The sequence below is a fragment of the Prorops nasuta genome, unplaced genomic scaffold, assembly GCF_024137725.1.
Source record: "Prorops nasuta isolate Cenicafe-Biocafe unplaced genomic scaffold, Cenicafe_Pnas_1.2 PNAS00013, whole genome shotgun sequence".
NCBI lineage: Eukaryota > Metazoa > Arthropoda > Insecta > Hymenoptera > Bethylidae > Prorops > Prorops nasuta.
This window is the reverse complement of record NW_027116810.1, coordinates 6,228,053-6,243,578: the sequence shown is the minus strand read 5'-3', so window position 1 is coordinate 6,243,578 and position 15,526 is coordinate 6,228,053. Positions and strand designations below refer to the sequence as shown.

General features: G+C 32.7%; 5 protein-coding genes across 10 annotated transcripts; 2 read left to right on the top strand and 3 right to left on the bottom strand.

Annotated features, from left to right (window-relative positions):
* Nucleotides 1–2,752: 2,752 nt before the first annotated feature.
* On the top strand, nucleotides 2,753–5,701 carry LOC136777978 (uncharacterized). Of its 4 annotated transcripts, none has more exons than XM_066734559.1 (9): nucleotides 2,753–3,106; nucleotides 3,392–3,622; nucleotides 3,875–4,041; nucleotides 4,127–4,358; nucleotides 4,433–4,581; nucleotides 4,657–4,891; nucleotides 4,952–5,097; nucleotides 5,175–5,247; nucleotides 5,312–5,701. In XM_066734559.1, the coding sequence occupies exons 2-9, from the start codon at nucleotides 3,408–3,410 to the stop codon at nucleotides 5,604–5,606; spliced, it is 1,512 nt and encodes a 503-aa protein (XP_066590656.1). In that variant the 5' UTR covers nucleotides 2,753–3,106; nucleotides 3,392–3,407; the 3' UTR covers nucleotides 5,607–5,701. The 4 variants fall into 4 exon arrangements, with proteins under 4 accessions (XP_066590656.1, XP_066590658.1, XP_066590657.1 ...); XM_066734561.1 differs by having other exon boundaries at nucleotides 2,753–3,110; nucleotides 5,321–5,701; XM_066734560.1 differs by having other exon boundaries at nucleotides 2,753–3,110; nucleotides 5,315–5,701.
* A 168-nt stretch (nucleotides 5,702–5,869) lies between these two features.
* On the bottom strand, nucleotides 5,870–7,609 carry LOC136778029 (putative nuclease HARBI1). The gene is made up of 3 exons (XM_066734638.1): nucleotides 6,964–7,609; nucleotides 6,615–6,890; nucleotides 5,870–6,539 (listed from the first exon to the last, which is right to left on the bottom strand). Exons 1-3 carry the CDS (start codon nucleotides 7,051–7,053, stop codon nucleotides 6,006–6,008), a joined length of 900 nt encoding a protein of 299 aa, XP_066590735.1. The 5' UTR covers nucleotides 7,054–7,609; the 3' UTR covers nucleotides 5,870–6,005.
* Nucleotides 7,610–8,063: 454 nt separating this feature from the next.
* LOC136777977 (endoplasmic reticulum lectin 1) lies at nucleotides 8,064–11,411 on the top strand. 2 transcript variants are annotated; one of them, XM_066734555.1, is made up of 7 exons: nucleotides 8,064–8,827; nucleotides 8,945–9,118; nucleotides 9,178–9,702; nucleotides 9,921–9,980; nucleotides 10,342–10,503; nucleotides 10,582–10,821; nucleotides 10,894–11,411. In XM_066734555.1, the coding sequence occupies exons 1-7, from the start codon at nucleotides 8,702–8,704 to the stop codon at nucleotides 11,140–11,142; spliced, it is 1,536 nt and encodes a 511-aa protein (XP_066590652.1). In that variant the 5' UTR covers nucleotides 8,064–8,701; the 3' UTR covers nucleotides 11,143–11,411. The 2 variants fall into 2 exon arrangements, with proteins under 2 accessions (XP_066590652.1, XP_066590654.1); XM_066734557.1 differs by lacking the exon at nucleotides 9,921–9,980.
* Nucleotides 11,412–11,551: 140 nt separating this feature from the next.
* On the bottom strand, nucleotides 11,552–12,750 carry LOC136777979 (mitochondrial import receptor subunit TOM40 homolog 1-like). The gene has a single exon (XM_066734562.1). It carries the CDS (start codon nucleotides 12,564–12,566, stop codon nucleotides 11,583–11,585), a length of 984 nt encoding a protein of 327 aa, XP_066590659.1. The 5' UTR covers nucleotides 12,567–12,750; the 3' UTR covers nucleotides 11,552–11,582.
* Nucleotides 12,751–12,938: 188 nt separating this feature from the next.
* IFT43 (intraflagellar transport 43) lies at nucleotides 12,939–15,123 on the bottom strand. 2 transcript variants are annotated; one of them, XM_066734619.1, is made up of 6 exons: nucleotides 14,766–15,123; nucleotides 14,274–14,458; nucleotides 14,144–14,173; nucleotides 14,038–14,078; nucleotides 13,897–13,969; nucleotides 12,939–13,821 (listed from the first exon to the last, which is right to left on the bottom strand). In XM_066734619.1, the coding sequence occupies exons 1-6, from the start codon at nucleotides 14,802–14,804 to the stop codon at nucleotides 13,578–13,580; spliced, it is 612 nt and encodes a 203-aa protein (XP_066590716.1). In that variant the 5' UTR covers nucleotides 14,805–15,123; the 3' UTR covers nucleotides 12,939–13,577. The 2 variants fall into 2 exon arrangements, with proteins under 2 accessions (XP_066590716.1, XP_066590715.1); XM_066734618.1 differs by having other exon boundaries at nucleotides 12,943–13,821; nucleotides 14,038–14,090; nucleotides 14,766–15,121.
* Nucleotides 15,124–15,526: the final 403 nt, after the last annotated feature.

Here is a 15,526-nt window from a genome sequence, read left to right as displayed (position 1 = left end):
CCTCGTGGTCTAGGCGGTAAGGTAATCGCGTGGCGATTCGTGGGTCCGGGTTCGATTCCTGATCGCTACTTTTCTTTTTTTTTTAAGATTAAATTTTTTTTAATTGCCATTGACTTACAATAATCAATAATAAATTAAAGAAATGCAGATTTTACGGAAATAAGCGAAATATAACGATGAAATTATAGTTAAAATAATTATTATATATCAAATACGCATTTCCTTAATTTATTATTGATTTAAATAAGTCAATGCTGATAAATAAATATGCTGAAAAAATCATGTATAAAGGCATTGGCCTGCAAATATAAATGACATCGAATATTGGTAGATTTTCGACAAAGCGAAACGGAAAGATTTTGCCTCGACTCTTCTGCTAGAAGCTAACAGCGAGAAAGACAGAGAGGTCCGAGAAAATATCTCCGCTCTCTCTTTATTCCGCTTTCTGGCAACAATGCATATATGTTTTACCCTATTCTAAGCTTAACGCTCGTGCTTCGTGGTCTCTTCCGATAGATGGCGTTAGGGGTTAGATGGACCTGAGACACGCGTTTGCCAACACCAGCGCCGCCTACCGGTAGGGATTGCCTCGGGACCTCGCATGAGCAATCTCCCGTTTCATCTCTGGTAAAACATATATGCATTGTTGCCAGAAAGCGGAATAAAGAGAGAGCGGAGATATTTTCTCGGACCTCTCTGTCTTTCTCGCTGTTAGCTTCTAGCAGAAGAGTCGAGGCAAAATCTTTCCGTTTCGCTTTGCCGAAAATCTACCAATATTCGATGTCATTTATATTTGCAGGCCAATGCCTTTATACATGATTTTTTCAGCATATTTATTTATCAGCATTGACTTATTTAAATCAATAATAAATTAAGGAAATGCGTATTTGATATATAATAATTATTTTAACTATAATTTCATCGTTATATTTCGCTTATTTCCGTAAAATCTGCATTTCTTTAGTTTATTATTGATTATTGTAAGTCAATGGCAATTTAAAAAAATTTAATCTTAAAAAAAAAAGAAAAGTACCGATCAGGAATCGAACCCGGACCCACGAATCGCCACGCGATTACCTTACCGCTTAGACCACGAGGCTTCTTCAGTGCATCGTAAACAGATAGTCTTTTTAAGGGCTTGAAATCTTCTATTGAACCATATAAATAAACGAAGAACCGACATCTTTATTCATTATTATTCTATCATAATGGTACACAAATTAAAGAATAATTATATAATGTAGATTTTCAAAAGCTTTTCCAATAACCAAGAACGGAAACTGCGAGCGTTAATTGATTATTTATCTTCGTTCTTGGCTATTGGAAAAGCTTTTGAAAACTATTCAAAATATAATTATTCCTTAATTTGTGTACCATTATGACAGAATAATAATGAATAAAGCTGTCGGTTGCTCGTTTATTTATATGGTTTAAAAGAAGATTTCAAGCCCTTAAAAAGACTATCTGTTTACAATGCACTGAAGAAGCCTTGTGGTCTAGGCGGTAAGGTAATCGCGTGGCGATTTGTGGGTCCGGGTTCGATTCCTGAACGGTACTTTTCTTTTTTTTTTTAATGGCCATTGACTTACAATAATCAATAATAAACTAAAGAAATTCAGATTTTACGGAAAGAAGCGAAATATAACGATGAAATTATAGTTAAAATAATTATTATATATCAAATACGCATTTCCTTAATTTATTATTGATTTAAATAAGTCAATGCTGATTAATAAATATGCTGAAAAAATCATGTATAAAGGCATTGGCCTGCAAATGTAAATGACATCGAATATTGGTAGATTTTCGGCAAAGCGAAACGGAAAGATTTTGCATCGACTCTTCTGCTAGAAGCTAACAGTGAGAAAGACAGAGAGGTCCGAGAAAATATCTCCGCTCTCTCTTTATTCCGCTTTCTGGCAACAATGCATATATGTTTTACCCCTATTCTAAGCTTAACGCTCGTGCTTCGTGGTCTCTTCCGATAGATGGCGTTAGGGGTTAGATGGACCTGAGACACGCGTTTGCCAACACCAGCGCCGCCTACCGGTAGGGATTGCCTCGGGACCTCGCATGAGCAATCTCCCGTTTCATCTCTGGTAGTATGTATGTACTCAGGGTGAGATTCACCAAGTCCGTCTTGAAGGCTAGCCGGGCTAATATGGTATACTTTCGGACTAAAGTAGTACAGTTACCGTTACATGAACTGCATGTATGAGTTTAGCCCGGCTAGCCCCAAGCCGGACTTGGTGAATCTCACCCTCAGAGACGTGACTCGAGCTCGACTCGAACTCGACTCAGGCAAAAATATATAGTATATGTAACGTAAACTATAGTATAAAAACTCGACTCGAGTTCGAGTCACGTCTATGAGTAACGGATACGGCCCTTTGGAACTGTTGGAACTGGAAGTTCGAGTCGAATCTGGCTCGAGTCGGCTCCAATTTTTCGAGTCCGACTCGAGTCGAGCTCGAGTCATGTCTCTGAGTACCAGGGTAGGAGGCAGGAGTATTCGGGGCCGGGGAAACTTCGTTAGTTTGCAACTTGCGTATGAAAAGCACAACGAGGTCCCCTTCAACCGGGTGTGGTATTTTCGAACGTATCGCAGACAATCGCAGTACGGGAATAAATCAATGAGGATTCTCTTTAGGCTTCGTAAATAGCGTGAAAATAACTAAATTTTGATCTTTTGAATACCAAAGATCTTTGATGATTTCAACCCTGGTACTCAGAGACGTGACTCGGGCTCGACTCGAGTCCGACTCGTAAAATTGGAGCCGACTCGACCCAGATTCGGCTCGAACTTGTCTCGAAAAGAGTTTTATGGATATAATTTGAAATTAACTCAATAGAGGGCAGTAGTAGTGAGATATTGGTGGAGCTGCTTTACTAGACATACATATTGCTTTGGGCATAGTCTTATTACTTGTATTGAAATTTGAAAAATAAGATAGACTATTTGTCACATTTCATATGGATTTCGTCAGGAGTCGAAAATTGTTCAAATAATGTGTTAAAGAAATATACATTCTTCCCCTATACGAGATATAAAACATACTATTTCTACTATTTTCCTGCAACTGATGATTATTACAATAAATTTTATGTATGTGAGTATTAAAAAGTGTTACATTATTTAATCTTATTTAAAAACTGATATCAAAAGAAAAATAATTCCGTTTACAGAAGATACACGTGAATAATAAGTTGCATGTAAACAGTGAGATGAGGAACCATCTCACGTAGATCAGAGAAATTAGAGTTTTATTGACTGATTTATTGTAGGTTTATCTAAATTAATCAAAATATTTGAATCAAATTACTCTGTTAACAATCTTTATAAAATTTATTAATTTCCTAATTATAAATATGATTTTGTTATAAATTTTAGGATTTGAAATTTTAAAATGGGTAGAACAATATTTTCAGACCATGAAAAGGAAATACTATGCAGTTTAGTAGAGCAACATAAATCTATATTGGAAAATAAAGCCACTAATGGAATCAATATAAAAAAAAAAGAAGAAGCCTGGAATAAGATCTGTAAAATCTATAATGCTCATGGTCTAGATGAGAAAACTCCCATACAACTAAAGAAATGCTGGAAAAATCTAATTCAAAGGTAAAGAATATAAGTTCGTCCTTTGTTAGGTGAGGACTCTAAAATATATAAATTAACCAAGAAATTGTGTTTGATTTTCACAAAAATTCTTAGAAGTAAAATTAATCTCACAGCACGATATCAAAAAAACTATATTTCTGATCATAATGATATAAAAATGACAAATTATACTACTGGGTACTACTTCAGTTATCCAGGGATGTACTGTATATGACGTAATTTATTTTATTTACTAAGAAACTTTCTTAATAGAACGAGAAGGCATCATAGTGATCAAAAGGCTCATCGACTTTTGACTGGGGGTGGTTCCCCTTTGTTATCTGTGGAAGACCCACTACTAGAAAAAGTAGATGCAATCTGTTCGTACAATGATGTAGAAATAAATACTTTTGACAGCACTTCTGTTTATGAAAGAACACGTGAGCTTTGATTGACTTTTATGAAGTAACGGGTATTACTGTTTAGATTCTGGAATTTTGCAATAAGTTTTTTCCAAAATTTTAGATAAGATTCCATCTGGAAGTAAAATAAAAGGTATTTATTACGTTAATGACAGTGATGAGAGCAACAATGAGTTTTCCAATCATGCAATACCAAAGTATAATAAAAGACACAAAACGATGGATCCTTTATACGATCTAGATAAAAACCCAACCATCAGCATTTACAGTGACAAGTCCAACACTCATGAGTTAATAAAGCAGACTCCTGTCCAATTTCTGCAATCTTTTAAGAGGCTAGTAAAAATGTAAAGTTTCTAATTTCCAGCAAATGATGTACATACCAATAAAAAATTTATTAATTATACAGGACAAAGAAACCTGATGGTGCTGAGAATGTTCATAGTTCCTGTTTATTAGCAACTAAAAGCCCCCTTTCGAAAAATTATGCTAATATTTCTGGGAATGATATGGAGTTGAGAAATTCATTTAAAAAACTTCCTACTGATGACATAAATCGTGAGTTCGGGAATTGTACACATATATATGTAGAGATTTTAGAAAGTTTCAACAAACTGATTTTCATTATTTCAGACCATTTTTCACCTAGTAGTATAATAGGAAAAAATTATTATAATGATGAGAACAGTAATAGCTTCCCTGATTATCCAATATTAAAGTATACTAAGAGGGACACAAAAATGGATAATTTATATGATCTAGATAAAAACCAAAATATTAACTTTAACGGTGATATCTCCTACAATCGTGATTTGAAGGAGGAATCTCCTATTCCATTTCTGAAATCTGTGAATGATTCAGTGGAAAGGTTAAATTATCTATTTTCAAGAAATAACGTACATAACAATAAAACATTTATAATTTGTAGGACAAAAATATTTGATGGTGCTGAGAGTGTTTATTCTTCCTCTTTATTAGCAACCGAAAGGTCCCTTTGGGAAAGTAATGCAAACACATCTGCAAATCAAATTAAGTCTTCACTTAATAAAACTTCCGTTGATCACCTATCACTTCGTGAGTTATACAATTTTAAAGAGTGACGCTTAGTTTTTGGTTTTTTATGCTGACAACTGTTTAATTGATTTTTACAGACAAAATTCATCCTGAAAGGGTAACAAAATTTACTGAATCTACAGATGATTATAAAAATGATAGCAGTATAAGGTAAAGGAAATAAATATATCATAAATCTCTTTAATTTTAATGAAAACAGAAACATTCATTTTAGTAGATCCAGAAATTCAGATTGCTTATTAGTAGAGGAAGAGTGCAGCAATAAAGAAAATAATTACGACTTAGCAATTACAGTCATTAAAGAATATTTACCAAATTTTAAGGTCGAAAAAATAAAAAATAGTGAGCTAATATTAAGAACGTTTAAAGCAGCGGAATCTATTGTTTACCAAAGAGAAGTGCATAAAATGAAATTAAAGACAGCTGAAACTGAATCAAAACTTATGATTTTAAAATTGTTAAAACAAGAGGATGAACTTCAAAAGAAATGTGAAAAGTATGATGTTTAATGAAAAAAATACATAACAAAAACGTCATATTCCAAATATTATTAAAAATGAGAATATTATTGATTAAAAGCGATTATTATGTTATTTTAATTGTACTCACAAAATAGACTATATATTTAATAATGTTCTGAATTTATTAATAAGAATATATAATTTTTATTTTTATTTACAGTTTATACTTGTTCTTAAAATTGGATGTTATCTTATATAAAACAATGTTTATTTTTATAAATTCTCTGTAGAAGAATATACATTGAGGTTAATATCTTTGTTTTCTTAAGAGTTATAAAGTCTAATAAAATGAGTTGATATATGGAATCCGTTTATAATTATTAAATTTTATTGAACTATATAAATAAATTGGAGCAATAATTACATTTTTAACATTTACTTACAATTTTAAATAAAATGTTCAGCTATAAATTGACTACGAAAGACAATACCATTTTCTTCTGTTATTTCTCCTTCATCATCATCTTCGTATTCACTTTCACTTAGGAGATTTTCATCTTGTGATAAATCTTCAATAGTTTCATCATCATCAATTTCGTTTTCATTATACTTCACACTTATATTATATAAAACTGCAGTAGCCACAATAACTGCACATGAAGTTGTCAGTTTCGTTCTTAAACCACTTTTTAAACATGGAAATTTTCTTTTCATAACACCAAACAACCTCTCAACAACATTTCGTGTTTTTATGTGTGCCTGATTGTATTTTATTTCAGAATCACTGGTAGGATTTAGTACTGGTGTTAATAAGTACTTTTTAGCTGGGTAGGCACTATCCCCCAATAGTAATCCATTCAATTCATTATTTTGTTCGAAACGTGCACGAACAGAACTTCGGTGAAAAATTAGCGAATCATGTGCTGAACCAGGATGTCTTACAACAATATCCTGTATTTGTAGGTCTGGACCTCCAATTACCTACATGCAAATCAAAACCTAACATTTTTCAAAAACAATAAACTTACAATTATATAAAAATAAACCAAAATTTACTTGAACGTTTAGAGAAAACAATCCTTTGCGATTACGAAAGGTTTCACCATAATTTCCACCAGGATTATTTATTAATATGTGGGTGCAGTCTATGGCTCCAATAACATTAGGGAAGTCAGCTATTTGATGAAACTTCTGTTTAATGTGTGCACATTCTTCAGCTGTTTTTGGTAAAAATATAAAATTTGGGAGTTGTGCAGCAAAACACCTTGAAATCTCTTTAACAATCCTACTGACACTTTGCTGAGAAATACCTCTTAAATCTCCACTGATATTCTGTGAATTTTAGATATAATTTCGTGTTAATTTTTTAATTCTGATTATTAAAAAAATTATATGAAGCACATACTTGAAAACAATTGCTTCCATAAAATCGTAAAGCTATCAATAACTTTTCCAATGCAGAAACTGGAAGGCCTCTTCGATTCACATTTTCCATTAAATTATCAGTAATTATAGGAAGTAAAAAATCTTTTACAAATGTTTTACTGAATCTATACCGAAGCTTAAAACTTCTATCCGACAACTCTTCTAATGGATTATTGGTATCACGTAGATATATTTTTGTTGGTGCAACCCTTAGCTGTTCATCCTCATCAGAAGACGAAAAGCAGCTGCTATTACTTGTTATACCCTCACTTTCCGTTATACAAGCTTCTAACAACTATACGTCAGATCAAATCAGATAAAGAGTTGTATTAGTCAGTTAAAAATGGATCCTCTATTTCAAAGAAAAACGTTATTTTTGTTTAAATGTATGGAAACAAAATGACCACAAGCCATTGCTTCTATTTCAGAGGTATTTCACTATTTGTCTTTGACTGGAAACTTAGCAAATGTTATTTCAAAATTTGAAATAGAGAAACTATACCTCAAGCAAAATTATGCCAAAGTTATAATTTTTTTCCAAATCTTTTATATAGAAATAATGTTCCATAATTCTTTATTTTTAGCTAGGTAAATGAAATCCATCCATCTGCAAAATAAAAAGAGGTACCAGGAAGAATCATATCCTATTTTATTTAAATAATTTAAAAAAGTTATACTTATCTAAAATTCATTAATTTTCTTCTATTTATCCTACTATTTGACATATTTTAACATAACCTACATCTGTCAAAATATTTATGGTAAGAACAGCAAGACAGGTAAGATGGCTAAATTTTGCTACACTTGTCGATAAGTTAGGGTACTATAGAGCCAATCGATGCTTGACTCGAGCTCAGCTCGAGAAACTTCCCTCACCCAAACTCGAGTTAACTCTATTCGAGTCGAGTTCGAGTCTAGCTGGAGTCACGTCTATGAGTACGGCCGCAAGTTTAGTATGTAGATTACCGCAAGCGATGAAGCAAAGAGCATGACAATCATGAAAACATACCTTCATGGTTTTATCCATTTCCTCTCTTGTGTTTATTTATACTATGGTTTGCTTTTATCCTGTTTTACCGGTTTTACGGTGTTTTGTCTCTTAATTAATTTCGGACAAAATGTTGTCAAAGTTTTTTCTCTGCAACCAACTTCCATACAGCTGATTGTCTTTAGAAATCCTATACATATTTTATATGCAGTGATAATGTACCATATTTTGTATTTAAAAGAACTTTTGCATATTTTTACTTTTTGAAGGATTTGATCAAAACTATATCAGTGTGTGTGTGTATGTGTGTGTTGAGTCTTATTGCTGGACTTGCTCCAATTTTTGATTGTACATATTACATACGTGGTGCCGTGGTGTGTTAGTCGTGGCTTAGAGATAAATCTACTACCAGACCTGGTGTTGTATTTATGAAGAAAGAAACTGATATTATTTTTATCATAAAAAAAGGTTTATCTCAATTTTGGATAAGCTAATTTTTATACCTTTTCTGTGCACACGATTTTTATGATTAAATTAGAAGAGCAGAAATTTGATGAATTTTTTTAAGAACACTTAGAAGTCATAAATAAATTGTATGTGATACTTTTCTCAACATATGTAAGATTTAAAAGGCGTGTGCTGAAAATATTTATGCTTACAAGCTACTGAAATTACTCTATAAATTAAAATTATTTGTAAAAATATGATTAAATAGTTAAAACTTGTCAAAATGTGGAGGTCTTTGGTGATATTACACATTTTAGCAAGGGTGGTACATGGACATGACATAAGGAGTTTTGATGACACTGTGCTTTTTAAAATTAATTGGCCTGGTAAAAACAGTAATGAGCTACTAGTATGTATAATTTAACTATTATTACTTTGGATAAAATTGATAAATAACTGAATTTAAAGTGTAATGTAAAACAGAATTCAATGTTTGTACTTACTATAAACTGTTTCTTTTGTTTAGGAACAATCACCAAAAATTGAGCCTTATTTAATAACTACTGCTAACAATGAAAAGTATCAATGTTTTATTCCTGATATAACAGAACAAGAGCAATATCACAGTGAGCCTTATACAGGACCTAATCCAATTGAAATTTTAGCACCATTATTTTCAAAAAATCATTGTGCTTACAAGGTACATAACTCTTAGAAATTTTTATTATTTCATGCTAATCAGTTATTTTTCATATACAGCTAGAGTCTTATTGGACCTATGAGCTTTGCCATGGTCGTTATGTGAGACAATATCATGAAGATCGTGAGGGAAAAAAAGTGAAAGTACAAGAATATTACTTGGGTAATTTTGACAAAAGTACCATGGTTAAACTTGCGGCTGAATATGCAGAGCAAGAAAAAAACTCTAATAAGAAACAAGAAGTGCCCGTAAAAAAAATTGATGGTATAAATATGCCTTACGTTGAAATTGAAATGGCTGGTGGTACATTGTGTGATTTAAACAATAAGCCAAGAATGACAAAAATTCTTTATGTATGTTACCTTTATGGTAAACACGAGATCTATTCATTGAAAGAAATTTCTAGTTGTGAATATGAGGCAATTGTTTTTTCACCGCTGCTCTGTAGTCATCCTGACTATAAATTACCAGACACAGGAGAAAATACAATAAACTGTAGACCATTAGGTAATACCCCTAAAAAACCTAGAGCCCTTGTTGCAATGGAAAAAGAAAGCTTGAAGCTTCAGCACCAAAAAGTAACGGTAATATATGCAGCATATTTTAGGATATGCGCTAATTATGTGAATTATTTTATATATATAGATAAATTTATTACGGAAGTAATATAGCATGTGTTTTGTTCATATTTCCAAAGTATCATTGTATTGGTATTTTTTAAGTTAAGCACCCAAATTGTATATTTTGTTCTGTTTGCGCCACTGTATTTATTTTTTAAATTACTATATTGTTTGTTGCACAGGAGTACATCATGATGCAGAAAGTCAATGCGCTCTTTCATGATGTAGATAAGAAGGGCCAGGTCAGAATTTATAGTATCTTTAAAACATTGATCATGGTTTAGTGCTGCCACTTGATAAGTAACACAAGACCTATAGCATTCATTCATTCTGTCCCTTTCTCATCTACATACACCCAGCTCACACTTACCTATTTTTTTCTAAAAGAGATACTCTATTTTGAAATGTTAAATATCATCTTGTTTACTTTGGGTTTGTTTTAATGTATGTGTATAAGAGCACTGTTTATTATTTATGTTTGGTAAATTATAGCAATAATTAATTGATGTATTTGCATAAAGTTAGTTTCATCAATTAATGACATGTCAATTAAAATAATTAAGTTAATCAATAATCATCAATTAATTATAATAAATTTGTCAGGAGGGGGAATCACGTGTCACAGTTGAAATACATCCAGTTGATATTATGGACAAACACCACAATATTGAGGATCCATTGAATACATTAACTGACAAAAGTGTGAGTCCTGCAGAAGTTAGCCCTGTTCAAAACTTGCTCAGTGGTAAAAATTGCTTACATGGGGTAAACATCCAAATCATTTTATACATTATTCTAATCATATATTTAAAATACAACTGATAAATTTGTATAATTTTTTAGGGTAATGGCTGGTGGAAGTACGAATTCTGTTATGGACGATCCGTCAATCAATATCATCTTGAGCGGGATGGAACTAAAACGATAGTAAATTTAGGTAATTTTGATAAGAAAAAGCATTTAGATTGGATTACTGCTCACCCGCACAAAAAACCTAAGCCGCCAGAAGTAAGGAAGTATTTAACACACTTCTACAGTGACGGGAGTGAGTGCGACAAAACTGGGAAACTTCGCCAAACCGAAGTATGGAGCTGCGCTGTACTTGAAGCCTATGTTATTTTTTTTATTTACTTATCAAACTTTTTATTACTATAGGTTAAATTAAAGTGCGTTGAAAATCACGCAACAAGTCCATCAAGTGTTTCTCTATTTCTGCTCGAGCCAAAAACATGTGAATATATTCTAGGAGTTGAATCACCTTTAATCTGTGATATTCTAGAATACGCAGATGAAAATGGACTTATTAGTGAAAAACTTGAAGTGAATTTCGATAAATCAAAAGGAACTGGTTTTCACTTGGAGCAAGACGAACTAGACGAAAGAATAGCTAATGAAGATGAGTGATAAAATTATAAAGCAATTAAAAAACAATTTAGGAAAATAAAATTGAATGTAAATTGTATGATTCCAATGAGAATTTATCTTGCAAGAACAGTTGAAAGTTTTTCTATGTTATTTATCTCTGTATATTATATTCAGTACGTTGTAAATGACTGTTAGAAAGATTTAAATAAGAATTTTTTAAATATTTCTTTTCAGTAAAATCGAAATATTTTCTATTGAAGAGGAAAAATATTTATTACTAACTTTTTCCGTGCTTTAAAATGAAGTACAAATACACAGTTCAATGTAAAAAATACAATACATATAAACAGAGTCTGATTTATAATTAATTGAGCATAAAAATCATTATAGCTTGTCAGAGATTGTTTCTTTTTTCTATAAATATATTTCATAAAAAACTTCTTACAAGTGAATACAAGCTATGTATTGTAAGAAAAATTTTATCCAATATTAAGACCAATGCCCACTTTAAATTGTTGTTTAGCTCGATTTAAAAGTCCACTAATGACCAAAGACGAGTCTGGTAGAGGATACAATTTTTTTTCAAATTCACCTCCTATCGTAGTTTTTGAATTAATAATTCCACGAAACACGAGATCCGCTTGCGGAAGATCTAACTGGTAAACTATTGTACCAGTAGATTCGTGAGTTCGCATATCTGTGTTCAGTTCGACACCTAGCTGTAATTGACGGCTCTCCTTTCGATAGTAGCAAACATGTAGACCAGCTTGTCCTAGGGTCGCTGATAATGTGGATGGACCTGTGTTATATCTGAGCGCGCCGCACATGAGCGTTTGCTGGCCTCCCGGTATTTGTGAGCCTCGTATGCATGCGATTTCAGCACCGAGTGCTATTCTAGATGTGATCGATTGTAAATAATGTAATACCAAAGTTCCGTGCTGTTCAATGATATTTGGATCGGCAAGAGTGATACCAGCTGTAAAATCATCCGATCGATATTCCATTGTCGTGCTAAATGCTTTGCAGGCGTCTTTCGCAATTTGAGTCGACAATTTGACTCTTAGTCTGCATCCAAGTGTGTGCATCAAGTTAGCAGACAGATATCCGTTAGGTGTCATGTCACCCTTAATTACAGGATATTTTTCGTTTAATCCAACTGCCTTGTTGCCGATATAACTCGCTCCAAATTTATATCCAGAAGGTGTAACAGAGCTCAAAGTAATGTTGTGAGTTACATTAAAATGATTGCTCAGGACTTTTTTCATCATTAATTTTGCACCTTCAAAATTTACTGGGTAGATGTCCTTTACCTTCTTATGTAGATCTTCAAAGCTGCCCGGATTTCCGGGTTTTCTATCTCGACTTTCTGGACAAGGAATACAATTATCTAATTTATGACAATTAGAGGTTAAAAACGCTGTATTATTTTCCATGTCGACTGTTTCTTCTAATCTTATATTCATTATAATTGAAGTTTATATAATATTAACTGACAAAATAAAAGTAATTTTTCATACATTTATCAAATAATGTTGTAAATATAAAATGTAATATAAAATAAAAGCACGTGTTAAATGCTGAATTTGAAGGTGAGGTTTTATACGTGCACAGGTTATACAGTGAGAAACGCATTTCAATTGTTTCTTCATTATTAATAAATAATTTACACGCATAATGTTAATAATTGCTTATATTTTAAGGCGCCATATTTTTAAAACTGGAGTTTCATTGCAGAGGGAGCGAGCTGCTGCTTTCCTATAGTTATTAAAGCTGTCACAAGATGTCTGTTAGAGGAACCAAAGTTCTCGCAAGTGGTGCAGGTCGTACCGTTTTGTATATATACAGCAACAAGGAATATCTTTTTGGAAGTGTGTGCTAGTGATGGCACAGCTGAACATTGATCGCTATACAGTAGAGATTGGCAGATCTGCTCAGTGGGTGTTGTCACGTGGTCGCTTCAAGTAGCTTGTGTTCGGCTCCCGATTGCGCGTGCATCTTCGTGGATGCTCTTCGTGGCACCTCGGATTTGCACGCCTGCACGGTCGAGTCTTCACGTCGCTCCTCGAACTACCGCGATTTCCAAATTGGGGGGCAATCGAATAGGTCAGACGAGGTAATTTGTCACTTCCATATACAGGCACTGCAGACCGCAGTCTGCCATGTTTTTTTAATAAACTGCCTCAGCGCATCGACCATTCTTCTCTACCTTTCGTTTATTTATTTTTAAGCTAATTTACAGAAATCTTAATGATATAATCTAAGACTCGCGGAAATTCGGATACTTTTCAGCTGCTTACTACAGTCACTAATAGGTATATTATATTAAAAGTTTATGAAAACGGAACTCTAATTCTGTTTATTTTTCGATTGAAAGCTTGACCTTGATTATCATTATACGTATTGAGTAAAATTGCAAGAAAGAAAGAGAATAAAGACTACATTTTATTTCGAGATATGTATTTATTTTTTAAATATTACAATCGTATGCTTATAATGTTACTATCCACTCTTTTCTGCGTTTCACTATTTATATCAGAAGATACTTGAGTAAAAAGAATGTTCCAATTCCATACTTCATCGGGCTCTTTGATCAGACTTTCTGGATATAGTTTTTCAGTAAGTAAGGAAAGGCTGAGTCCCTCCAGTGATGCAAATGCTGCATTTTTGACTAAATCTGTATCCACTTCTTTATAAGCAGTGACCCTATTTGCGCTTAATCTAAAAATTATGAAAAGTCGTTCAATATTTGCAAATTTATTTTTAAAAAATAACTTGTATAATCGCAAATCTTACGCAGGTGCATTACTGATGTCGACGGATAAATTATCTTCTTGTATTTCATCCAAGTCGGGTATTACGGTAATATCTAGTACATAAGACACAGAATGATATAAAAATATTTTTTAAATAAATATTTTTGTCTTTAAAAAATACCATTGTCATACTCCTGTTTGTCTGTCGTACGGAAACGATCCCTAAGAAAAAGTCTTTAAGTGAATACCAATGACTTATTCTTATTTAAGAGATACTCTATACTCACTGTTCGATTGCACTCGATGCTGCCCTTATTCTGGAAAAGGAAATATCACATTATATCGACGATTATTACAAACAAAACAAATGTACTTAAATCATAGTTAAGATTTGTCAACAAATTTATATATTTTTACCTGCCGCTTTTAAGTTCGTCGCCCCATCCAGTTTTTCGTGCGCGTGGCGGTACTACAGGTGGATTTTGAATAACATTTAATTTTCCTGAAGAAACTGATACTGGACTATCCAATAGGTCATCGTCGGATTTAGATTCTTCTTGTATATTATTTTGAGCTGCTCTTCTACCAAGCCTTGGTATTAACTAAGGATTAAATACAACAGTACATCGAACACAAATGGAAGACGAATGTAAATAATAAATATTATTTACTATATATATATATATATATATCTTATAGGCCTTTTTAAACGATCACGGAAATAAGTGTCAAAGTTTTTCGAAAAATTAAAAGTTATTAGACCGGAATTGTTTAAAAATAATGACTTTTTACACATATACATTAACAAATATTGAGTATATGTACGAGAATCTTGACATATTCTGTGCGATTATCTAAACAAGCCTTATGAAGCATCATGTTTGATCGAAAGGATTTTGAAGAAATTACCTTTTTGGAAGTGATTTCAAGGTCATTAGCCCAATCCATAATTACAGAAAACTTAATTTATGTTTATATGTGGTAGTAATTGTTAACAGAAAGGGTTACTATAATCTTTGTTTGTTGCTAGTAACCATAGCGACTGGAACAGAGCGTGTTTATGCTATACTGGTTTCTAAAGGTGTTTGACTCCGCGTATCCTCTTCTTCCTTTATTTCTATTTCTCCTCTCCATTTCTATACGCTCACTCTCTCTCTCTCTCTCCCCCCCCTTCCTTATTCCTGTATGTATGTACCAGTACCCCCAACAATTTTGAAACATCAAATAAAGTTGCGGTCGTATGTATTCACAGTCGTTCCTCCAACTCGACTCGAGTTTCAATACTATAGTTTACGTAACATATACTGTAGTATTTTAGCCTGAGTCGAGTTCGAGTCGAGGTAGTTCGGAATTAAACTCTTTTCACTCCGACGGAGCTTTCCCTAGAATTCTCTATTCACTCCGTCTAGTAATTCTGTGTCCGGGAGCAAGTTAGAGAGTAAATAGGGAATATGGAAGAACTGTGAGAGCTGATTGCTATTCTATCCCCACTTCTAAAAGGAAAATAGGGGAGAATAATTTTTTTAACTATACACGATATTGGATTATTTTAAATTTTATTTCACTTACTTTATCAGGCCCCTAGATTTATATAAACAAACGTTTGAAATTTAATTCCAAAATAATGAAACCAACATTTGTCAATTTTGCTTCTTTCCCGCTTAAACTAG